This window comes from Centruroides vittatus, unplaced genomic scaffold (assembly GCF_030686945.1).
Source record: "Centruroides vittatus isolate TY-2023 unplaced genomic scaffold, ASM3068694v2 scaffold_435, whole genome shotgun sequence".
Classification (NCBI taxonomy): domain Eukaryota; kingdom Metazoa; phylum Arthropoda; class Arachnida; order Scorpiones; family Buthidae; genus Centruroides; species Centruroides vittatus.
Genome location: NW_027122708.1, coordinates 1,235,769 through 1,261,776, shown reverse-complemented (window position 1 = coordinate 1,261,776; position 26,008 = coordinate 1,235,769). Strand labels below are relative to the sequence as shown.

General features: G+C 29.6%; 1 protein-coding gene and 1 non-coding gene across 2 annotated transcripts in view; one reads left to right on the top strand and one right to left on the bottom strand.

The window, feature by feature from the left end:
• Sap130 (Sin3A-associated protein 130) overlaps positions 1-24,705 on the top strand; it is a 94,013-nt gene extending 69,308 nt beyond the window's left edge. Inside the window, exons 16-21 of the mRNA XM_067287101.1 lie at positions 1,015-1,111; positions 8,507-8,604; positions 11,939-12,064; positions 15,995-16,098; positions 16,182-16,319; positions 23,818-24,705. Of these exons, the coding sequence (XP_067143202.1) occupies positions 1,015-1,111; positions 8,507-8,604; positions 11,939-12,064; positions 15,995-16,098; positions 16,182-16,319; positions 23,818-23,967 (713 nt within the window). The 3' untranslated portion in view covers positions 23,968-24,705. The remainder of the gene's footprint in view (positions 1-1,014; positions 1,112-8,506; positions 8,605-11,938; positions 12,065-15,994; positions 16,099-16,181; positions 16,320-23,817) is intronic.
• Positions 24,706-24,894: 189 nt separating this feature from the next.
• Positions 24,895-24,967, bottom strand: TRNAF-GAA (transfer RNA phenylalanine (anticodon GAA)). Its single transcript has one exon. It is a non-coding gene; the product is annotated as a tRNA-Phe (tRNA).
• Positions 24,968-26,008: the final 1,041 nt, after the last annotated feature.

Genomic DNA, 26,008 nt, shown 5'->3' with positions numbered 1-26,008 from the left:
GGCGGATATCATACGGTGGGCCAACAAGCTGGAGACCTCGGAAAGCTGATTGGTGGGCTGGGAATGGCTCTGGTGAGTATAAAAGAAGCAACTTTAGGCGGGAAAAAGGTTCCTTTCGAAATCCCGAAAAGTGCTAATCTCGTTGGATTAAGGAAGTGCTTGGTTGCTCCGAGGAATTCGAGGACTGTACTGCTTGATACAATTGGAAGGAAGGGTCGCAAGGTGTTCTTTCGATGGACCTGTCTTGGATTTTAGTAACTTTCAAACATATTGAACTGTGTACGAGCAGAGACACGCTGTGTAAACTGTAGTCTTTTGTACTTATTAGTTGTTTTACCCAAAGTTAATCGGTAACCTTTTTGTTTGTTATAAATTTTGTGTTTGTTATTTGTGAACCGTAGCAGTGTGCCATTTTTGAAGTTGACTATCCTGGATATCAAAGAAAGTGGGGATGATGATCTGGGCAGTCATAATCTTTCATACTTTCTCTACCTTCTGAAAATTATTTATGCCATTCCAAATATATGCATGAGATTAACAATTTTCACCATAAGACTGTCAGTAATTGAAATGCTTGTCATGAGTTCGTTAGGTTTGATGAGAAATGTAATGTTAATTTGTTACTCACTTTCTGAATCAGATATTTTCCAATCAAGAGCAAAGATGTATCTGTACTAAAGTTGTTGTTCACTGCTACTGAATAAATGAAATGTAACCTGAACTGTATTTTTACAATGTGACAAATACTGTCTGCTTATTTCTCCATTTATTTTCACAGTAGGTTCCTGAGTTTTAAAGTTAATATTATTTTTGTGTCAAATCTCATATATACTTACAATGTTAGTTTTGAATAGTTAGTTAGTTAATAAAATTATTGTTTTTATTTAGTTATATGAATTTAAGAAGTTAAGAAACTTTTTATTATCTTTGATTTATTTCAGTTTTATGAACTATAAATAAAAATATATTTAAAATTTTTTAATGATGATGAGATTGTTTTGAAATATATTACAGATTCAAACACTTCTATAGAAGTTAGCAATAAGTTGTTAACAGTGCCATCTGTTCCTGTTGAAGCATCTCCTAGGAAAAAACCTCGGAAACAGCAATTGTAAGAATTAATATTTGAGAAAATAATTAATAAATAAGAGAAATTAAATATATTTTAATAGGTTTAACTATTTCAAGACTAGATAATGCATGATTAAAGTTATTAGGATATTCTTTATATAGCCAGTTTTACAAAAAAACAGAAAAAATCTTATTTAAAATATTTATTTAGGATGATTACTGAAAAATTACTCATATTTTGGCCACATGCCTGTCTTTAAGAGTGAAGATGAGAAACAAAGAAAATACTTAAATGAATTTTAAGCTTTTACTAAATGAAAAACATTTTTGTCAAATTACAGTTGAAGAAGTTACTTCAGAATCATAGTTATTTCAGAAAATTATAGAGGAAGTGTTATCTCAAAAAATTATATTATTGAAATGTAAAAAATGCTATATTCTATAATAATGAAACAAAGTCTATTTATCTTACTATCTAAATTTAATTAGTGAAAATAAAATATATCTTAAGGTCAAATCTGATTTCACTCCATCAGGACAATTGCAATGAAATTTTATAAAATGGTAATTAACTGTTAAAACCAATTTATGCAGCAGTAAAATCAAGAGGACAAAAAATTAAGCAGAGGCATCAACAGATGATTTAACAAATTGTCATCTTAATTTTTTTGCACTTATTCATCAGACTTTACACTGTCTTGTAAAACAATTACTTATACATTACATCAAAAAGTTAATTTTTTGCAATTGTACCTTATTTATTTTGTTTGGAGTATGTTATTTCTCATTGAACTAATAAATTAGCTGACAGTGTTTACAAGCATAATATTTTTATATTGTATTTTAATATCATATTTTATTTTTTGACATTACAAATGTGATTAATCATCTGTGCACAGTCAGAATCTGAGAAAATTTTCAATTTTGACTGTGAAATGAAAAAATTTAAATATTGCACACTTATTGGGCAAATTAGGAATTGGGAAAATTAGGAACACATATCATTTGGCAATATGGTACAAGATGTACCATATTGAAGACTGAAAAATCTTACTTAATTTCAGCTAAGGAAAAGGTGAATTCTCTAAATAGTCCATTCGGTAATTAATTTATAAAACATTAAAGTTAGTCTTTATCACAGTTTAAGACTAATGACTTTCACGTTCATATTTGTAATAGATTGTATTAAATTGCATTCATGCTTATTATACAAAAGTTACATGCATACTAAATATTTCTTATTACAGTTTATTAGGAATTAATTTAACAAACAAATTGCTGAGATTGAATATTATTCATGTATATTAAAATTCATGTATAAACTTTATATATAATGAAGTTAATATTCAATTTCAGTTTTTAGAACTTTTTGTCTTTTCATCTAATCTTTCAGTTTGAAAAAAAAAAAAAAAAAAAAAAAATATGTTAAAGGTTGTGTCTGAGATTTCTTATATGATTTAAACTAATATTGGACCAAATACTTCCTCAAAGCCAAACTATTTAGCTAAATAATCTCAATACAACACAACTCAAAAGCAATTAAACAATCTGATTTTAGTTGGGAAGAGAGACAGAAGGAAAAAGAATAAAACCAAATAAAATGAAAAAACATTTTAAAACATTATATATTCCTTTCCAAAACAAATATAATTTTTTAATAAATGATCTTGAGCAAATATTATTTATTAATAATCACAATTCAAGAGTGATAAATTGTAATGAAAGGATAATAATAAGGCTTCTGCATTCATAGGTAGTAAACAATTTTGTTGGTTGTCATAAATACTTCAAGCTTTGCTGAACATACTGTATATTCAATATAATTATATCCTACTTTGTGGAGCTGCCATAAAACATCAGATTCCAACGGCAAGATTTTATTTTTTATTTATCATTACATAATAATAATTTTTTTTAAATAAAAGTTTATTACTGAATAGTTACTGCTTTCCACCTTACTCTAAGCCAGTGATTCCCAAAGTAGGCACCATTGGGAATGGAAGAAGACTTGAGGGTATTGGGGCATTAGAAGACAATGGGATAAAAACTCTTTGAAACAAAAAATTTACTATTGAACTTTAAACAGTAAGCTGTAAAGTCAGTTTTTGAGACAGAACATTATATGTAGATCACAAAAAAGTGCTTCTCTTCGTAAATATAATGAGAAAATACACAAGTTGTAATCATATGAATTGAGCAAACTAAGCTAACTGTTGTCACTAACTAATGAAGAAATTGATCAATTCCTTATGAAATTATTAGAGGACTTTATAATTGCTCATAAAACTGTCACTGGCTTTAAGCTTGGTGATAGCATGATATTATTAATAATATATAAAAAATATGTAGGAAAAGGTGGGATAAGATGGCAAAGTTAAGCTTTTTTTATTTACATAAAGCTGATATACTGGCAGAATGAAGAAGAGTTCTTTACATTATCCTACAGCAAATGGTTGAATGAAGGCAGTTTAAGGATGCTACTTATTTATATTGAGCTAGATATGGAAGATTTAATCTCTCTGTATCAGGCCCATCATTAATTATTTTATATTAATTAATCGAGTTCTTTTAAGGTACTTATGGATATCTATTTGTTTATAAAATAAATGCTTAAACTTAAATTTGTTGAAATTTAATTTTCAGTGTATAATTTTTGACAGATTTTATATGGGATACTAATGAAATGTACACATTAAAAGGGGCAGTAGTCCAAAAAAGTTTGGAAACATTGGTCTAAGCCAGTGGTTCTCAACCTTTCTGAGGCTGCGGAACACCATTCATATACTGTTTATTACACGGAGCATTAGCATCAATACATTCAAAAATTGATAAGCAATTCCATGTTTACTATTCTCAGGAAAGAATGAAATGAAGCAATAAACTTTAATAATTATATTGAATAAAATAGAAACATGGAATTATCTATGAATATAGCAATGGGAATAAATTTGAATAAAAACTTTAAAATCTTTTCTTTTGTGGAACACTCAAAGTAGATTTGCAGAACATCGGTTAAGAACCACTGCTCTAAGCCTTTTGTTTTGTGCAGTTCCAAATATAGCAAATCAGCTGATATTTGCCTGACGATTTAATATTTGTAGTCAGGAAAGGCAAGAATATTTGATATTCGACCAAAACACTATTTGGACTAACAGTCTACATCTTCTAGATATTGTGATAACTAGATATCGTAAAATAAGCAAAAGATTATGTATAGAAAAAATAAGATACGTGTGTCGACTGAGTTTAAACCTTGTATGCATGGCAGATCGAATATGATAATGTTGACTGAAGAGGGGCTCTATGCCCGAAACGTGCAAATGGCACGTATCAACTAGATAAAGATGGAAATAAAGCCAAGTGTTTAATTAAAACTCAACTTTGGGTTCATAGTCCAACAATCAACAAAACACGGTTTCAAAGAAGAAATAAAACACTATTTGGTTAATTTCTAATTAGTTTAAACATTTATAAAAATGAACAAAAAAAAGGAAATATTAAAATTAATATTTCTTTTGTCTATTAAAATTAATTGCTGTTTTATTACAGTCATAAAATAAGTTGCTCTTGTGATTACATTTTTAAGAATTTAGCAAAATATGGTAAATTTGTCATTTGTAGGTCATTTTGTATTTTTGACATTTAATGCACTTTAGATGGTTCTGTCTCAAAAATTCTGTTTGCTCCATTTTACTTAGTCTATAATTATTAGTGATGTAACGAATAGTAATACCGAATATTCGGCTAGGAGCGTGGCTGAATACCGAATATTCGGCCAGGAGTGTGGCTGAATGGCCGAATATTTGGCCAAACTATTTGGCTTGATTAGCTCACTTACGAAAATTGGCGCGCAAACCATATTATGGCAAGGATAGCGCACTCTGCTCTCTATTGGCCCGCTGTCACTACGATTTTTTCTTCCAGTAGGTCTAAATTATTTAAATTAATTAATTAAATTATAATTATTAAAGTTAATATGAGATGGAGCCTAACGTCTACCTCTAGTGCCAAATTGGTTTATAATTTATGTAATAGCCATAAATAGCTCGATATGATTCGGCAGTTGTTGGTATTTAGATGTAAGTTATAACATACAAGTTATTTTATTTGCAATCAATCTTTTTAACTCTAAAATTTTGTTTTTACTATGTATTTGTAGACTGAATAGTGCCCTAAGGATATACTTTAGTGGGGACATATGGTCTAGTTTCTGCCCAGTTGTGGAACAGTTCAAATATATTATTGGGGGGTTTATATTTGTGAAGTTTTGTGATATTTTGTTGCTATTGTTTTTGTCAATATTTTTAAAATTAACATGATTTCAAATGTTATCTATTGCATATAATGAAAAATGCTCATTCTTTGCTTTATATATAAAATAAATTATATATTAGTTACTCATCTTCTAGAAATAGATAAATAATTATTTCATTAAATACGATAAGTTTCAATAAAACGTTTCGTAAAGCATTTTAAAATATTGTAAAAAATATAAAAATATACGCGAATACGAATATAACATAATTAACTAAACAATAATATTAATGCCCGATACATTCTAACCTACGCGCCATCAATGCCATAAGATATCGGGCTATAGTATAAGACAGAGGTGAGCAACCTTTTTAATCAACGGGCCAATTTAAATTTTAAAATTTTTTGGCGGGCCGCACATAAAGTAACACTTATTAATAATTTACAAAACTTTATTTATAATAAACATTAGAATAAAAAATATAAAATTTAAAAAAGTAAAGATTTCATATACAAATTTTAATGCAAAATAAAAACAAACAAGAAAAGAACAGAAAAACGAATTTACTTGAAATTTTTAATGAGAAATTTGGCACTGTTTTTTTGATACAAGCTGATCAATATCAGCCGGAATTGATGAGGTAGCCACATGTACGCAGCTTTCTAATCGTGCATCACTCAGTCTTGATCGGTGGTCATTTTTGATTAATTTCATGGTTGAAAATAATTGTTCGCAAACATACGTACTTCCGAACAGAGACATCATTTGCTTTGCATTTTTCGTCAAAAGCGAAAATTTCTCAGGGCTCACATAAGATTTATAAAAATTTTCGATGTTTACTGAGAAAAATACATTTTTTAAATCGGTATTATTCTGCATGTCAATCACTTCCATTTGAAAGTCTTCGGGAACTGTATCCACATCGATATTAAATGGCGAGGAAAACATTTTCATGGAAACCGCTGTCTTCTCAGCTTTGAACATTTGGAATCGTAATTGAAATTCGTTGATTAAAATGTCTATATATTGTGCGTATTTTTGAGAAGTAGTAACGTTTTCTTTTTCTAAATGTGGAAAGTGAGACACATTATTCTGCAAAAGATGCTGTTTCCACAATTTTAATTTGCGCTCAAAACCCTGAATTTTATCATACAAATTGTGAATAAACTGTCCTTTACCTTGAAGTTCCACATTAAGATCATCGAGATGCTGAGTCATGTCGATAAGAAACCCAAAATCGCACATCCATTCTTTATTACCAAAATGAGGAAAGTCATATCCCTTCATATCCAAGAACAATTGTATTTCGCTTTTTAAGTTGTATACTCTTTTTAGCATTGCACCTCTACTAAGCCAACGTACGTTTCGGTATTAAAAACCACGTCGCCATGTTCAGTTTCTAAATCTTTCAGGAATTCTTTAAATTCACGGTGATTTAACGCGCGCGACTTTATAAAATTGATTAGTTTAATTATTGGTACTGTGACATTTGGCAAACTCAATCTTTTCGCACACAAATTTTCCTGGTGAATTATGCAGTGGTTAACGAATATTTCCCTTCCTGTGACCTTCTTAATGTCTTGAAATAGCCTTCCCGATACTCCTACCTCCATGCTTGACATTACTCGTGCTCCATCTGTCGATATACCAATAATCTTTTCTAATAAAATTGAAAAATTTTCCAACACAGACTTTAGTTCATCGTACAGGTCTTTGCCAGTTGTCCCTTGCATTGGAATCGGTGAACACAATTCTTCTGTAATATTAAATTTGGTGTCAATACCACGTAAAAATATAGCCAGTTGTGCCGTATCGTTAATATCGCAACTCTCATCAAGTGCCAAAGAACAGTATTCGAATTTTGCAATGCGTTCACGAAGCGTTGCTATGTTCTCGGACAAGTCTTCAATTCTCCTTGCAATGGTGAATCTTGATAAACTAATGTTTGAAATAATATTTATCAGGAAATGCTATTTCTGCAACAGCAGTCAGACATTCTTTTATCATCTCTCCATCCGCAAAGGGTTTCATTTTTTTTGCCAGTATTTGACTGACAACAAAACTAGCCTTTACTGCCGTATTTGATAAAATAACTTGATTTTTAAAAATAGCCTGTTGGTTTCCCAAGTTTTTCTCCATTTGATTAAACTTATCTATCTGGAGTTGTCCTGTTAAGTTTTTATATTGTTGTTCATGTTTTGTATCGTAATGCCTTTTTATGTTATATTCTTTTAATGTCGACACAGTCTCTGAGCATATTAAGCTATACAGCTTTATCTTTGACGAAAGTGAAAAAATAATCAAATTTCCACTTTTCTTGGAAATGCCTGTGCTCATCCGCAACCTTCTGTTTTTTTATTTGCTTTTCCTACATGCTATTATGGATTAAAAATTTGAAAGTTAAAAAATTTGTAGGAAAACTTAATTTTGAATAAAAAAACTCTAATATTACCTTTTTGACAATAATATTGCACTCACGCCTTTCAAGAAACACAAGAATTGCTAAAATTGCTAGTTCACAGCTTACCAGTCTGACTGATTGTGTGACAGAAACAAACACAAACAAGCACAGACGCGGCACGTTCGTATTGCATGTTTGAACAAGTCGCCGACAAGTGAGTAACTCGTCACAAAAAATTGTTTCGGTTTAGTATGTGCTACCATTTTATTATAATTAATTTTATAACAATATATTGATGGGAGAAAATCAATAAAATAAATTCAATTTTAGAAATGCTTGGCGGGCCGCATGAACATGTTTAATGGGCCGCTTGCGGCCCGTTAAACATGTTCATGGGCCGCGTGTTGCTCATCCCTGGTATAAGATAAAGGCTATAATATTATTTAATTATGAAATAATTTAATACTAGAGTTAGATGCTATTTCTTATTAACTTTAATAATTATAGTTTAATTTTCAGCATTAATAAAAGTTACCAAAATGATTAATTTACTCCTGTTTTTAGGTATTCGGTATTGGGCCGAATAATGATTTAAATATTCGGTATTCAGCCGAATAGTGAAAAATAGGCCGAATACCGGGTAGTAACCGAATATTCGTTACATCACTAATAATTATATCTCCAATTAACTGCTAATAAATAGAATAATTTTTTTTTTTTTTTTAATATATAAACTTGAAACTTTGAATAATAGATCAATTTAAATTTTTTTCCTCTAGAGCTGCTAATGAACTGATAGAAGCACATTCAACTGATGGAGAAGAAGATTTTGAAAAAGATGTTAAAGATAACATTAGAAAAGAATTGATTAAAGAAGGTAAATGAAGTATAAAGTTTTGTTTGTTTGTTTATTTTTCAAAAACTTATAAAAACAATGCAAGCAACTTATAAATGTATGAAATAGCCTCCTGTACAAAATAAAAATATAGAACTCACGTTAAAAAGATAAATTAAAAACCATTATAAAATTTATTATTTAACTTTAAAATTTCTGAAATACAAATATTTTTCAGTTTCAAAAATAGACTGCACAATAACAATTATCTTTGAGTATTAGTTTTAGTATTTAAAAACTGACATATTAAAAGAATTATACGAAAAGACAAGTTTATGAATGTTGATAATATCTAGAAAAAAAAGCTGACAAGAGCTCTTGCACAACTTTCCTGGCATTCATAATTTACTATGTTAAGGTTGTGTGTAATGCCATCTATTGTGAGATTTCATTTAAAATTTTTAATTAATTTTTTTTTTAAATCTGAATATATTTTTGAAAATATTGCCAATCATCATCATCATCATTATTATTATTATTCATGATAATATTATCATTGCATTAACATTATTAAAAATTTTGATTAATGTATCAAATAGGAGTTTATTCTTTGAATATTATGAACATAAATTATAGAATTAATTTTTTTTTTCAATTAAAATTACAAAACTATTGTTTCTAAAAATAAAGCACTGCTAAAACCTAACAAACCAGTGAGAAAATTATGCACAAAATGTGAACGTTTTCACCTGTGTTAAACCGGGCATTGTCAGGCAGCAAACTGCTGAAAAGACAGAGGGGATTGCCGAACATGTGTGTAGGGGAAGGGGTGTAGGATGTAAGAAGAGAGGAAGCAGGTTTATATTTCGTAGAAAGACTTCCAGGCAGTAGGAAAGGAGTCAATGTTGTGATAGTTAATGGCTGCATTATGGCGGGTGGCCTTGTAAATTTCCACTTGTTCTAGATGTTTAAGCACATATGGTTTAGATTCATGATGTAGGAAGTGTGTCTCGTGGAAGTCCACCTAGATGCCAGGGTTAGATGCGTATGTAGCCAAAGCCGTATTGTTTAAACCTTTTTTGATAGATGTTTGATGTTCCTTGAGACAAATATGTAGTGGTCAAAATATAGCACATATGTATTGCAGGTGGTGGTTGTAATGATGGCTATGATAAGAGATACTGTAAATAACTGGCAGGTGGTTCTTTTTGGGACGGTTTTTGGCGGTGCATAGTAGAGATGCAATAGTCAGACTTCTGCAGAAAGCCAAATGAGAATTGTTTCCTCTTGCAATTTCCCTGTAAAGTGTGGCAAAGGACTTGTTGTAAGTGATGGTCTTGAATTTTGTTTTGTCCTGAGAGGGTTTATTTAGCTGGATGGAATCATAGTTGGCAAGATTGTGTATAAGACCTCTAATAATGTGTGAGTGGTAGCCATGCTGGGTAGTGTATTGGGTAATAGTATGTAGCTCTTTCTTTCTTTCCTGTTTGCTAGACGAATGGGAAAAGGCTCTGAAAACTGCCATTTTGAACATGAAAGGATTGTGGAATGAGGCTGGGATGAAGATGGGGAGGTGGGTGGGTTTCCTGTAGACCTGAGTAGAGAGGCATCCCAGTTTGTTGGTGATCTGGAGGTCCAAGAAATGAATGGAGTGGGTGTTATCCTGTTTCAGACGGAGTAAGGTTGAAGAGGTTGTGATTGATCATCTGTGACGAAATGACGGATTTATCCTGCCAAACTATTAAAATATCATCAACATATCTGGTGTATAGGTGAATGTGGCTGGTGAAGGCAGGAAGGACGGAGGTCTCTAGTTGATGTACTGTATTACTAATTTGCAAAGCAAACCTGATAAAGGGCTGCCCATAGGGACTTACTTTGTAGGAAAGTTTCTCCTTCAAAAGAGAAAAAGGATGAGCAGAGAATGGCAGAGAAGGTTAGTTAATTCCAGTATGTGTTTATGGTGTTTGTCGGGGCCCTTAACATGGGAGGGAAGGAAATCCTGGAGGGAGCAGAAACAAGGTTCAATGTGGATAGAAGGGTATAGCAATTGGAAGTCAAAGACCATGAAAAGTGAAGATTGTCATGGATAGTAAGTTCTTTGATATGACCTATTAAATCCAAAGAGTTAGCATGATGAAGGACTTGATCTTTTCAAGTTGTATGGTGGGTGATGATGCTTTGTCTATGATAGGACATAGTTGGTTGCCAGGTTTGTGAACTTTGGCAAAGGTGAAGATGTGTGAGGTTGCTGGGGCAGTGACAGCTGCGTGGTAGAGTTCGAGGATACCTGCTAGGGAGGAGTTGGTGAGTCAACGACTCTAGCCTGTAACTTTCTTGGGTAGTTATTGGGTGCAACAGAACATCTAGTGTCCTGGATATAGTCCTGTATCCCCTTGCAGTATATGGATCTGTGCATCAGTATGATGTTCTTAGATTTGTCAGCCTTTACAGCAACAATATCAAGTGCGTTCATCCATGTTTTGGTGTCCTGAATGGATTTTCAAATGGATGCCTGGAGCCTATGAACACATTTATTCCTGAGGGTAAAGACCGTTTTCCACTAGTAAAATTCTTTATGTAGCTCTTCCATGCCTCTTAGGAGTTGTTTTACTTCTGGGATGATATTCTCAGATACTCTCATAGAAGGTGGAGGGTGTAGGATGGGATGGATTTGGTGGCTTGTTTTATACAGAAGGAATAATGTTGTCCAAACATATGACACTGTTGTGGTGAAAGAGCAACATAGGGTGCTTCTGCTTGCTAAGTAAATTCAAAATCTTGTTGTGAAGTTTACATAACCAGGTGGTAACAGTCTGCTAGGCCAATGATATTTTGATTAATGTGTGCAAGTAACTGAGGGTTATGACGATAGATGTCATTTTCTAGAGCTACGATTGCTTTGAGAATGACATATTTACGTCTCATGGTATGATGTAGTCAGATGAAGTGGACTTGGTGGAGGATGGATGCACAGTCTGGAGGGAGAGTGATGTTGAAAATTGAGGTTGGGAAGATGCCTATGGTACAACGTTGAAGAAGGAAGTTCAATTTAGCAGTAGTTTGGCAAAGGCGTAGGATGAGTTTGCAGTAATGTTTGGCCAGCATAGCCATTTCTAAGTTAATAATTGCTACTTTACAACTGGTTAATATTAGACAAAAATAAAACACTGCTGAAACCTAACAATTTTCTCACTGGTTTGTTAGGTTTTAACAGTGTTTTATTTTTGTCTAATATTAATCAATTGTAAAGTAGCAGTTGTCAACTATTGTTTGTAGTTAACTGTTCTTATATATAATAATTAATTAATATATATACGAAATAATTAATTATTAACCTATTTATAAACAACAAACAATAATTTTTTTAATTTAGAAGAAGAAAATGTAAAATGGGTTACTTTTTGTAAGCGACCGACTATGTCTTTGCTGAGTGGTTATCAGCATACTTGGAAATCTCGTCATAACCATTTTCTGAAATATAGTGATGTTAAACCAAAAGGTAAAATTTTTTTTACTTTTCTCTATACTATATATTTACATTTTAAAATATTTTATTCTTGATAAATAAATTTTAAATTGGATATAATTAATATTACTTGGTATATAGAATTACTTATTTCATTATCAAATAATATATATTTTACAAAAGATAATTAACTATGTTTATAAAAATTAAATGCTACTAATTTTTTCCTCTGGAAGCTATAACATATAAACTTTTTGTGATGAATTGCTTTATATTACATTCATGAAACTTTGTTATTGGGAAGTTTTTAAGAGATTAATAATTATTGTAAGCATTGTAATTTTATTTTTATAAAAAGTAAAAGCTCTCTACATAAGAATAAGCATCAAAAACTGTCACACAGCCAATCAGAATCAGTTTCATTTATGACATGTGATCAATATTATGCCTATCACAAATCTGACATTGCAGTCAGCAAACCAGAAGTGCCACCATTATTTGTATCATGCTTCAAAGCTTTAATGGACAACTTAAAATGGTTTAAAATGTGATATAAGTTATATTTTGTTAGTACAGTAGAGCATCGATTATCCGACTTAATTGGGGACTGGGGTTGGTTGGATAACTGAAAAGTATGAAAAAATACTTTATTAGTATAGTGTATTAGGCCTGGTTTAAATACTAGCCTCTTTCATGGTCGAGCCAGTGCTGCCAGCTAAAACATGCAAAAATTTAATAAAAATAATATTAAAGTAGCCAAGACATAACCAAATATTGTAGCGCCACATCACTAGCGGACATTTGAATTTGCTGACTAGAACGTGGTCGGTTAATCGGGGGTCGGATAATCGATGCTATACTGTAGTTGTATACTTATTAAATACTTTTCTAATTAATTTCTTGTTTATAGTTGTTCAAGACAAAAACAATTTCTATTACATTTATAATGTAAACAGATGCGCATCACCATCTATAATGGTGATGCATCTGGTTAAATTGTGATGGTTTTACTTTATCTTTTAAAATTTACTTTCTTAATTTTTTAATCGAAATTTTTACATTATGTAGTTCTTTCCTAAATATCCATCTTGCAAATAGCCAATCAACACTATTTATTTAAAATAAATTTTTGTTTTATTAACACATACTGATCCTAAATATCTTTACATGTATTTAACTATAGTAAAAACAAATAAAATTCACACTGCAACATAAAAAGAATTTAATACAGATTTTATATTATGTATATATTAGTGTGTTTAGAAATGAGATAATATCTATATATTAATTAATTCAATATTTCTGAATTAATTTTAATTTAATTTTAATTCATAATTTTAATTCATAATGACATGTTTTATAATTGAATTTTTTTCATTTTTTCAATATTTTAAGATATAGAATACAAAAAATTATGTAAAATAAAGAAAAAATTATTTCTGTCTTCTAAATGAAAACTGATCATTTGATTTTACCTTGTATAACATGTCAATAAATTAGTATAGTTTGTCTTAGTGTATAATTTTAAGCATTATGAATTTATTGTTGTTTGTGAAAATGTATATAAAAATATTAAAAATTGAAAGTGTTTGAAGATTTTTATTTATGCTGTACAATATTTATTATTAAATACTAATGCAGCTGATACAAATAAGGATTAAAAGAAGTAAAAGAAAAATTAAATCATAAAATATTAGTTTATGCTAGCATATTGATCTGTTATGATTATTTAAGTAATAACATTTTTTTTAGCAAAGTTGTAAAGTTATAATTCTGTTTATCATATGTAGATGACAGATTATGAAACTGTTTAATAAAAAAAACCTGCCTTTTATTAAATAGTTTCAGCCATAAATCATTGTAATTATTTTATAGTTAATCTTAGTTTTTGATGTGTACTACTGCTATTTTATTTTATTTTTTTTTATTGAACAGATCATTTTTCCAATTTAAGAATTTTATAATTGTGCTATGAATTTTTCTGAATCAGATAAAAATAATTTATTTAATTTGATAAAACTGCAAATAATACAATGTAATATAGATATTCTATTCCTGAACAGATGGTCTTAAACAATTCCCTATATCTATCCAATATTCATTTTAGTAACTCTGAAGGTTACCGGATATATACAAACTGTCCATCATATAAAATAAATGGAATTCAGCTTACATCACATGTAAATTATGTCTGTCATATCTTCAAAGTATTTTCCACTATATTCTATGTGGTGTTTCATCTTCTTAAATCAACTGTAGAAGTAATCAAGTTAGTAGATTTCTGAGATGCTTTCACATGCATTCTGTAAACAGAAATTGCATTCTGCTAACATCAAAGTAATAACAACATATCAGATTTGGTTTATAGGATGGATGGTTTACTAGTTGAATATTTAATTCAACCATGAAATCCATTGTTTTCATAGAGACATTGTCATGGAGAAACAAGAGACCCTAAAGTCTGGTCTTTGGAAATTTCAAACAGATATTTCCTGGAAGATTTATAATAGACAAGTAGTAACATATCAGTTGGCAGTGACAATCCTGTAGGCATACAATTGCAACATGATTGCCAAATTTGGCCAAGGCAGTCAACACTTCTGAGTTATTTTACCTTTGCTGGTGATAGCTTGTCCAGGAACACCCAAATAACATCTTGATTGCTACTTTGTTTCCAGGTCAAACTGATAGATTTATGTTTCATCATCAGTCATGATCTCCCAAGCATGCTTTGATTTCCTATTTTTCAGATCATGTAGCACCATCTCCTCTATATAAGCCTCTTTCTGCTGATTCGACAGGATCCTATTTACATGACACATTCCTGACATGTAGCTTAAAGCTTAATAACTTATATATTGATACTGATTCAATACCTAGACTGAACTCTATCCACAAATATAAATATCCATTAACCCAATTTTTATATTAATGCCAAACGATTGCCAGATTACATTGGACTATAATAATTATTTGACTTTTAATTATTAATTAGTAGCATTAGTATAGTGAGATAATCTGGCAATCGTTTGGTATTGAATTCTACATCTATATATATTACATGTGGATTTGTTCTTACCATAAACTTAACACACTTCACTTGTTCTTCTAAGACTGCCATTGTAAGGCAATCATTTGTCTTTCAGAGTAATCCTGCCACGTCAAAACTTACCAAATCATCAAAACATCTGCAAAAGAGATGGAGCATAAAATCTGAGAAAGTGTCTTACAAATAAAGGAGTGCTTGGATTTCAGTTAAAAATCATTCAATTTAAAATCATAAAAAAGTCACTAATTTTCAGTCTTGAGTCAACTCCATTGTAATGGCCAACAAACAAAACTGCTTCTGATCAAGTTACAATGTAGATCAAAGATTTTTATGTTAAAGTAAAAATGTTTTGACTGATTACAAGTGGGAAACACTTCATCACCCAGCCTACAGTCTACATATGAGTGTGCCCAATTACAACTTGTTGTCTAAATCAAAGATTCCACCCTGGAGCCAGGGTTTTCCCAACATTTTACACCCTGAATACAGGTGTGATCTGACAACTTAACTTCAAAGCCTTCAAATAGCTATTACAGGTTTGGGAAGCAGTTATGTCTCCAAAGGAAATATTTTGAATGTTAGTGCATAAACAAATGGAATGATTTTATCATATACTATTTTTGCAATAATCCTCAACCACATGCTGTATTCAACAATGTATGTGTGAATGCATGTGTTTGTCTTTGTGTGTTTTAGTATTAGTCTTAAAATTTCAAATTTGAAAATAAATATTGGCCAATTGAGGACATCAGAGACTATTGTCTAGTTAAATTATTAATAATAAACTTTTAAATGTACTATATTATTAAAAGTCATAAATAATTTGATATGATATTTGTATTTAATTTAATGAAATACTATTGTATTATATACATTTTAAAATATATTATACTATAAATAATTTCATTTCATAGAAGAAAAAAGGCAAACAGTGAATGATTTGGTAAATCAGAAAGGTGTTTTGCAGAAAGCTAATGGTTGGAAAATGTATCATTTAACAACCCAAATGGATGAAGTTGTTAGTATTTTTATTACATTTTTGATTGTATAACACCATTTTAATGATTATAGCTAAAAATATTTATTTAATTGATATGATAGGTTGAATTAGAAGATTCTGTATATAACAGGCTGTCCCAACTTCTGGACTTTGTTGAAAATAATCCACCAGCTTGGAAATCAAAACCGTTGAATGGAGATGAAGAGAGAGTCCTTAATAAAATTAGTGATTTAATTAAGGTAATTATGTTTTCAGTTTTTAGATATTTTAATTATGGTTATAATATAATCCATTATTTTTGTTCATTATATTGCACACAAATAAAAACTGCATAAATTGCATTTATAAAGGAGAATGAATATACAAATTATTAAATCTAAATACTATACTTTAATGATAGGTGCAAAAGCACCTATCATTAAAGTATAGTATTTAGATGTTTAGAAAATGTTTGTCCTGAAAACAGTGTTTAGACAATTATTTTAATTGTGGTTATCAATATTAAGTCAGATAAGACTGAAAGTTTAGGTAATAATTTTGATGTTTTTGTTTTTGAAAACATTTTTAATTGTTTATATTTTTTGCTTATTCACTGGTTTATGGATATGTAATCTGTAATAAAATATTGATATCGAGATCATAAAAAGTAACACAATTATTGCTACAATTAATATTTATTATTTACAATTTACAACTTGAACATATAGTTGTCAAAGCAAAAGTATTCTTTGGTAAATATTTACTTTTTTGTACAAATTATTTTTTACATATAAAAAATAAAATCTATCATTTTTCAGCTTGATGAAGAATCAAATAAGTTTGAAATAATAAAACAAATTTACAAAACTTTAAAACTTCTTTATGAAATTATTTTTTTATAAAATATCTGGCTTATTAGGTTTATAGTTGGGCATGTATAGTCATATTCTATAAGAAATATACCTTAACAAAATATTGGTCTAAATATTATGTGAGAATAATAGTTTCTGGACAATTAAATTTTTTCAACAATGACTAATATTTTCATTATTATATGACTTGCTAAAAAATTCACTACATGTAGTATCCTCACATAAATTGCATATCAGTTATTGACAGTAAAAGTTATTTTTATGACTTAGTGCCTTTTTGTTCTTAATCTTTCCTATACAATGTAAATTGTGAACATACTGTATGTATGAGAATTACATGTTAAACACTCACACTTAAATTGTCTAGCAGTTTTTTATTTAACATTTTTCCCCTCTTGGAAGCAGCAACTTTATTATTAATTTCTTTTTATGTAATATTTTCTGTAATATCCTTAACATTTTTTCTGTAATATCCTGTAATATCCTTAACATTTTTTTCTACTAATTCAAAAGTAGCAGAAATTTTTCTAAAATTTTTAAAGATACATCATTGGGTTTTTGCCAAATTGTTTTTGTAATGCTTTGGATATAATTCTAGAAACAAACCTTTCAACTGATTAACATTTTATATAGCAAAGTACTGAATTTGCAATATTTTGGTAAATGTTAGATATTTGCCAAATACTTGGGCACTACTGTCTTTAAATCTCCTTATTGCTCTTTAAAAACACCCCTCACAGGAATAACTTTGGTTGTAGTGAAAGATGAACTTTCAGTTTTTTAACAATTAGTTTAAAACATTCAGTATTTATATATTCTGTTGCAAATAAGTTAAAAATCAAATTAAACAGTTCTTTATCAATGATGCTAAGAAAAATTTCCATATTTTTGTGCAATGACTGACATATCGATCTATCCAGGGGAGACCACAAAATCAGATACTTCCGTATAGTAAAAACTGGCATGCCAGCTTAAGTGAGGTTATACATTTCTTTCTAGAGGGTGCATTAAAAAAAAATGAACATTTTTATTCTAAAACTGTGAAACTATCAGCATTACATCAAAAACTACAATTATATGTTTAATTTCTTCATTTTGTCTTCTTTCCAAGGACTTAAATACTCCCGGAATTCCAAAAGTGTTTGTTTTTTTTTTTTTTTTTTGGTGGTGTGTGTTGTGTGTGTGTGTATTTTATTGATATTTGATTCAAAATGCAAAAATAAATATATTTAATTTAAGAAACGCATTATAAATTATCTCAGCTTACACCCATTAACAATTTTGTGTGAAATTTGAGAAAAAGGTGTTATCTTTAAGGTCAAGGTAGATGGTCAGGTATAGCCCACACTGATTAACTACTACTAATGTCAATAAGTCTTTAATTGTCTTGTAAACGAAAACTCTCTTCCTGATTTTAAGTCTATCAAATTACAATGTTATTTTTTTACTGTACTGTACAGTACTTGGAAGAATGTTTTCTTTAACTTTTAATTAACAACTAGTTTCATTAGATCTGATTAATTTTATATTTTAGTCACAGTTTAACTGGCATGCTGGTCTTCCCTGTTTTTATGCAGATGCCAATCATTCTGTGAAAATACAATAAAACCTTTTTTGTTTCATCTGATGAATTTACTATGAACATTGATTTTAAATGTTTCATAACAAAAAAACTCATCCTCCAATAAAAATTGGAAATAGATCCAAATTTACACTCACGTTAGTTATTGTCATTTTTCCATCTTTTTAGTTTTTGATGGTTTTCTTCTTTTCCTAGGTTTTTTCAGTTTGTCTTTGTAAGATTTATGTGGTGTTCAAATAAATGCAAGTGACTGAAAGATTGCCTGAGGATTATTATAATCCTTCACTAAAAGACCATAAGAGTTTAATAATAATAAAATAAATGAACATAAAACATTACAAAAGACAGGGTAACTTGTACCAGTAATTGACACTGTACTAATTATTCTTTTCACCTTTTACACAAAACTGAACATGTATAAATATGATAATTATGCACCTTTAGAAACCTTAAAATTCCAGTAAATAATTTTAATGGACAAATGTTTTCAATCTATTAAAGTTATTTACTGGAATTTTAATGTTTTTAAAGATGTGTAATTATCTTTATGAAATATCTGAAGATTTAACTCATTTTTGCTAAACAGACATCACAATTTTTAATCTTACTTTATAAGCTTTAAACATGAGGAATACAAATAGTAATAATAATGCTAGTGATATGGTAAAATAATAAAATAACTATGTTACACATTAAAAAAAAAAAAAAAAAAAAAAAAAACTAAAGTTGCAAAGGATCAAACCCATATCATGTAGCTCCAGCATCTAGAACCTTATCTGCTTGGTTACTGCCATTCCTAGGTAGTTAAAACTTCTAGATTTACAAGCTTAACACTCAATTTTCAGAGGCCCTTTTTTGGAAATGCTTGAGAAGTGGGTCCTATTATTTAGACAGGGAACTATTTGTGTTTAGGGCTATATGCTCACCAAGTTTTGTTTGAATCAGATATATGAACGTCTGCTGTTTCCTTGTAAGCTTCAATACACTTTTTTTAATCATTTTTCATTTCAGGAAACAGAAAAATCAGTTTCTTTGAGCGATTGCAGATTTTTTTTTTTTTTTTATTCATTTTGTATGAATTCTATTGATTCAAATGATTTTCTTTTTAAAGTTTTTTTTCAACTTTGAGTAAAGAAAAAATCATTAGAAATTAGATTGGGAGAAAAAGCAAGTTGATGTCCTTAGTTTAGCAGGTAGCTAAATTATTTCAGAAATAGGATAGTTGTGGAAGAATAGCAGTTTCAGTTTTGAAAAAGAAAATGAAAATGAGTCAATAGAACTCACAAGATAAATTAAAGAAAATTTTATCTCTGAAAGAAGTTGATTTTTCTATTCTTTTAAATAGCTTCAATTCATTTTCTCCAGTGATTTTTTTTTTGTGTGATTATTTTGAAAAATATTAAATAATTTTCTTTATATCCTAACAAAGTTTGATTTTTTAACATATTTTGTATTATTATTTTGCTTATCTTACAAGCATAATATTGACTCTGCCAATAGGAGGTATCCAAGGTCAGGACAGACAGAGAGGTAAACGCTTATATGTGGGTGCAACTGGCACTGAGACAGACTCAACAGTTACAAGAAACCATTTATTTGACATGAAAGGAGCTCACAAGATTTCCATAATCTTGGAAGTTCAAAGTCAGTGGTGGCCTCAAGGTCTTCCTCTTCTCTCCAAGATAGTCTCAAATGAAGGAGTGTCTCTTGTTAGCAAATGAGCATTCTTCTGACATCTTGACATTTCCAGGACAGTGTGGTTGACATCCAGTGATAGGAAGATGTTGATCCAAGGTGATCCAAAGAAGGGAAATGGAGATAAAGATAGACACAAGACACATATACACAAATGATCTAACACTTAGAAAATTTGGGGAAAGCCATCATGTTCTTGAAATTTGAAGTTTTTATTTTCTGTCCCAATCACCTATTCTGATTGGTCACTTCCTTGTTCTCAGATTCTAAGTGTTCACTCACTCAGCTCACCTGTTGCTAAATGTAACAAGAGCTCAACATAGATTGTGAGAGAGATCAAAAGCAATGTTTAGTCCAATTCCAACCAGAAATGATTCATCTTAGGACTTACATTCTTCTATTGTTTATATGTTTGTAAAGGAAAAAATTTCTATCTTTCTTTCTTTTTTTTCTTTCAAAAATATTTTAATGTGAACTTGGGTAGTAGGGGGTGGACCTGCTCAGAGCCTGAAAATATAAAATTTGTATTTTGGTAACCTTGACTGGGAAAATTTTACGTTATCAACAATGAAGAAAGATACGGCTAAGAGATATGAAATAAATGTGATCATGTTAAAAAAAAAATATGTTTATGCACAAAGATCACATTAGAATGAAATATCCTTCTCTTGTAATTACGAAAAGTCCCAAATTTTCACAAAGAAAGAAGAAAAGTTTTTGAAAGACTACCTACATGAAGCCACCAGGTTACAACATGGTCTTGCAAAGAAACAAGCAAAACAACTGGTTTATGAGTTTGCTTTAAGTAGCAATGAAAAATACCTGCATTATTGGGGAAACTTGTAAGCAAGCAAGTTATGACTAAATGTTCTGTTTCATGAAACATGATGGCACTTTATCTCTATGAATACCAGAAGCAATAAATCTTATGACAGCCTCTAGCTTTAACAGGAATAATATGTCCAAATTCTTTGCTAATTTAAATATACTCCAAAACTGAAATTGTGCCAGAGACAATTTGGAACATTAATGAGACTTGATTTTCATAAGCTAAAGAATAGCATGCAGAGGGAGAAAACAAATCAACAAAATAAGTTCAGGAGAATGTTAAGGGACAGTAATTGTTTGTTGTGCACTCAACACAGTTGGAAACCTTATATTCCTCCTTATATGGTCTTTCTCTGCAAGCGTGGCAACACTAAATGATTGATAATAGTCCATCAGGAATAATCAGTGTTATTTATGAGAGTAGATAGACGACCTCTCTAAATTTTGTAAAATTTTTGGAACACTTTCAAAAACATATAAGGGCTACTCCAGAAAAGAAATGTTTTGATAATAATGAACAATCACCAGAGCCATATTAATCTTGAAGCCATAACATAACATAATTCTTTTCACTCTATCTCCTTCACACTTCTCACAATTTGCAGTCCCTACACAGGAGTGTATTTGGTTCTCTAAAGGATTTCTGTAACATTGCTCAATGATTGGATTTCATTTTATCATTTCTTGGATGATTGCTCACATCCAAGACATGCATTGACAATGAGATTGCAGTATGACTATCTCATGCTTTCCCTTTACTATTCACTCTATAAAACATTGAAAGCAAGTTCAGAGTTATAGGTATCTTGCCTGTAAACTGAAATATTTTTACTGGTGAAGACTTCTTGTTGGTATATGTTACTGAGTGCAAAAACTTGGAAAACCACCATCACCATCATCATTATTGGAAAATCAACAAGAAACTAATGAAGTTTTACAAACTGTTCAACTTCATATTATCCATATAAAAGTGATAGTTCCCAGTGGGAACTGCAATAATCACCAATGAGAAACAATAGCCAGCTTTCCATTTCTATTAGCAGTTTCACTACTATTGAAATTATAATACTTCATTCTAAAGTTGTGCCTGGGACAATTTCAAGAAGCAGAGAGCAGGCACAGAGAAAATTCTAATAAATACATCAGAAAACTTGTATTGAAACTTGAGCATAGAACAAAGATCAGAAATTAGAAAAAGAGCATAAAGCCAACTTAAGAATTAAAAATAAAAACTAAAAAATGCCTAAAAGAATGAATGTTCAAGCTTTTCTGAAGATGTGGTAGTACCAACATTATCTGAGTGTGAATATGACAATGAGGTATTCGTGGACAGTGGCTGTAAATCAGAAGCAGATACTGATGACTTATTAGTCAGTATCAGTGACCAGCAGTGAGTGATTAGGTTATTGTAAACTTTGTGTCTGGAAAAAAGTAAACTTCATTGTTATGTTGGCCAGATAATGGGAGAAAAAGTGATTTCAAGATTAAACTTGCTTGAAAGAGATGATAAAACTTTCAATTTCCGGAAAATGAAGATTTTGGTGAAATGGCCTTTTATCAAATTATAAAAAAGTTACCTATCCAGTTTTCAAGGTATACAATAAGTGTGTAGGATGCTTTGTTTTTCCTAATCTTTGTTTATTTTTAACGTTGAATAATACTAAGGATAAAACCCTTATGTGTAGGCTATTTAATTGTGGCTTTTAATTTCTTGTGAAGTTTTTAAAAGTTTTTTTTTTCATGTTTAAGAAAGTTAACTGTTTTAATCCAATGGTTATTAAGACAATACAGTCATGTTCATTATATTTATTACTTGTGGTTTTATTTAAACATTGAAGAACCTGGAGATTTGATCCCTGGGGTCAAGTCACCCAGTGGAGATGATCAAGGCTCCCATAATATGGAGAGACTTGATTATTTTTCTTGTCCTTGTTTTTATAAAATAACTCTGTATCTATCAGAAATGTCCTGATTGATGATATAATATACAAAAGTACAATAACTGTGCTATATTTTGACAAAATATGAAGACTACATGTCAATTATTTAAAAAAAAACTTATAGCAAAAAATAAGAAAATGGGGATCAAGTCTCTCTCTTTCCCCTAAATTATAGAAGCAAAAATAATTTAATATAAAGATAAATGACATCAGGAGAGAAGATGGAATAATTACATTAGTTTACTTATTTTTGAAATTCATATTTTTTAACATTAATTTAACATAAGAATGATTCCAATGTGTTTATGGAGACATTTTATTTTTGTTTCTGTGTTAATAGTGTTCCTGAAGGACAAGTATTATATCTCCAAAGCCTTAAAATACTTTATTTATTTATTTATTTTGTTTTATTATTCATTAAAAGAAATTTCTACTTTTCAACATTTTGAAATTATTTTCTGAAGTTTCTAGATTTATACATAATTTTGAAATATAGCATATTGTTTTAATAATTTTTTAATTACTTATAAATCTAACCTGTTAGCTATAGTCTAATAGTTTTTCACTCATTTTATATCAATTATTAAATTAATGTGTAAAAGAAATTACTTAAATATGAATTTATTTGGTATATCTGTAGATATACCAAATAAATTCATATTTATTTGGATCTAATCATCATTATCAACATTATTCTCTAACATTATGATGATAAATTTAGCAGAACATTAATTTATAATACTATAACTTATGTTCATTTATTGTTCTCGATTATAATTAGAGGTTTAAATGTAATTACAATGTCACATTAATAATAATAATGTTATATTTTATCAAATAGGGTAATCTCCAACGGAGTAAAATCGTACAAGACCAGGTAGGAGAAGCAAAGTTGCAAGTATTAAAGATGTTGGAACACAGACCTCACATTGTAGACATCATTAGCAAATATATTAGTAAGAGAACTGTAAAAAAGAAAGAAAAAAATTGAAAGAAAAAACTAATTTGAGAATATTTTAATAGGCAAACAAACAGAATTTGTTTATAAAAATGACTCATTACTGTTTTAAAACATCAAAAGAGACTTTTTATAAATATTATCATAATTGTATTTTTGTCACTTGTTTAAAGATAATTCTAATGCTTGTGTTGCTTTGTTTTTACAACTTTTTTTCTGAAATGCACAATTTTCAACAAATGATACTCTTTGACATTATATCATTGTTATAAAAAAAAAGGGGGACACGTTTTTCCAAATATCGTTTTAAAATGCAATGGATTGTTGCACAAAATGAAATATTTGAAAATATAATGTAAATATTATATATATTGAAGAAATTTGTGAAATTGGATAAAACCAGAATCTGTATTCATTCAAAAAAAAATTTATAAATTTTTATTAATTGATTTAATTCATATATACAATCATTGTTTCAAATTTATTTTGTCAAAAGAAAAAAAAATTGAATTTTTTGGAAAAAAAATTTTAATTCGAGGAATAAAAGTGAGAGGAAACGAGTGTATACACAGGTTATCTCACTATTTTTAGTATGTTTATTGTGTATATTAATGTAAGTCACTTTCCCTGTAAATTACCATCATCACATTTGCAGGTTGATGTACATTTCCATCGAAACATAGGAATCAGAACTTCAACCAACATGAATGTGCATTTCACTGTCTATGTTAAAGCTTGTCTATGTCTAAATAAATAAATATGAAAATATTAGTGTGATTCGTCTTATTACGGAATGATCACTACTATATATTTTCCGATAGATGGCAGCATGAGCACTTATAAACGAATATGCATATATTATAATCACGTGTATAATACGAAAAATAAAATTAACGTACAAAAATTGAGAAAAACTTACGTTAATTAGCAAAGAATGAAAAAAAAACAAAATAACTCGTCTGCCGAAACCCGGGATCGAACCAGGGACCTTTAGATCTTCAGTCTAACGCTCTCCCAACTGAGCTATTTCGGCTGGTTCCTAGGGTGGTTGTAATTGATATTCAGTAATTTTTGATGTAATAAAATTTCGGACGCAAGTACTAAAATTGGAACCAAAGAGGATAAACAAGGCGCGAAAGCGTGAAGAATTTATTTTAATTGGACTTTTGCTCAGTGATTTTTTTTTTTTACTATTATAGCATCCCTTTTGTGTACATAATTGTGGGCAAATTAAATGTGAAAATGTACTGTACGTACAGTACATACAGATATAGTTTATTTTTTACATTAAAAAATATTACTCTTCATGTATATACATACATGCCTATTTATTTTTAACCAAGGGCAATCCAAATAATTGGAGTTTATTTCATTGCTTTATTGTAGAATTTAAAAAAATAAAACAAAATTTCGAGTACGATTAGCATCATGAGAATCTTAGAAGAAACATTACAAAGTCGCAAAATTTGAACAAATTTTCATGAAATTAACATTATATCTCTAGTGATGAATCGAAAAATTTGCAAGTATCCGGGGTTTTGTGAAAGTTTTTATTTTATTGTCTTCCAATAAAATAGCGAAAGAAATTAGTCCTAATTATTTTCAAAGTCGTTCCTAAATATTTACTGTAAGGAATAATGTTATAAATAATGAAATTATTTTATTTCGCTATTTTTCAGTTGACGTTTAATACTTGTAAACTGAAAATTTCTTAATAATTATTATACGTTTATTATAAAAATAAACATTTTATTTTTAAATCCACTGTTATGGTGATGAAATCTTTTAACATTCTGTGAAAATTAATTTTTTTCTCCAAATTGATGTTAATATTTTGGATAAATTGTAATTTGGTAAATGAAAGATTGCGTGGATACTCGGACAGTAAGAGATTCTCCTATACAGTGAGATACGAATTACAGTTGCCAAATTTATCAGACGCCGTAGTTAAATCTTCATTCCGCACAGTCTATCAAGAACTCCACACACATGATGATATTTAAATTTTACACAAAACTGGAAATGTCAAATTCTACACTTAAGTATATTGCATACGAGTTACTATGAAACGCCG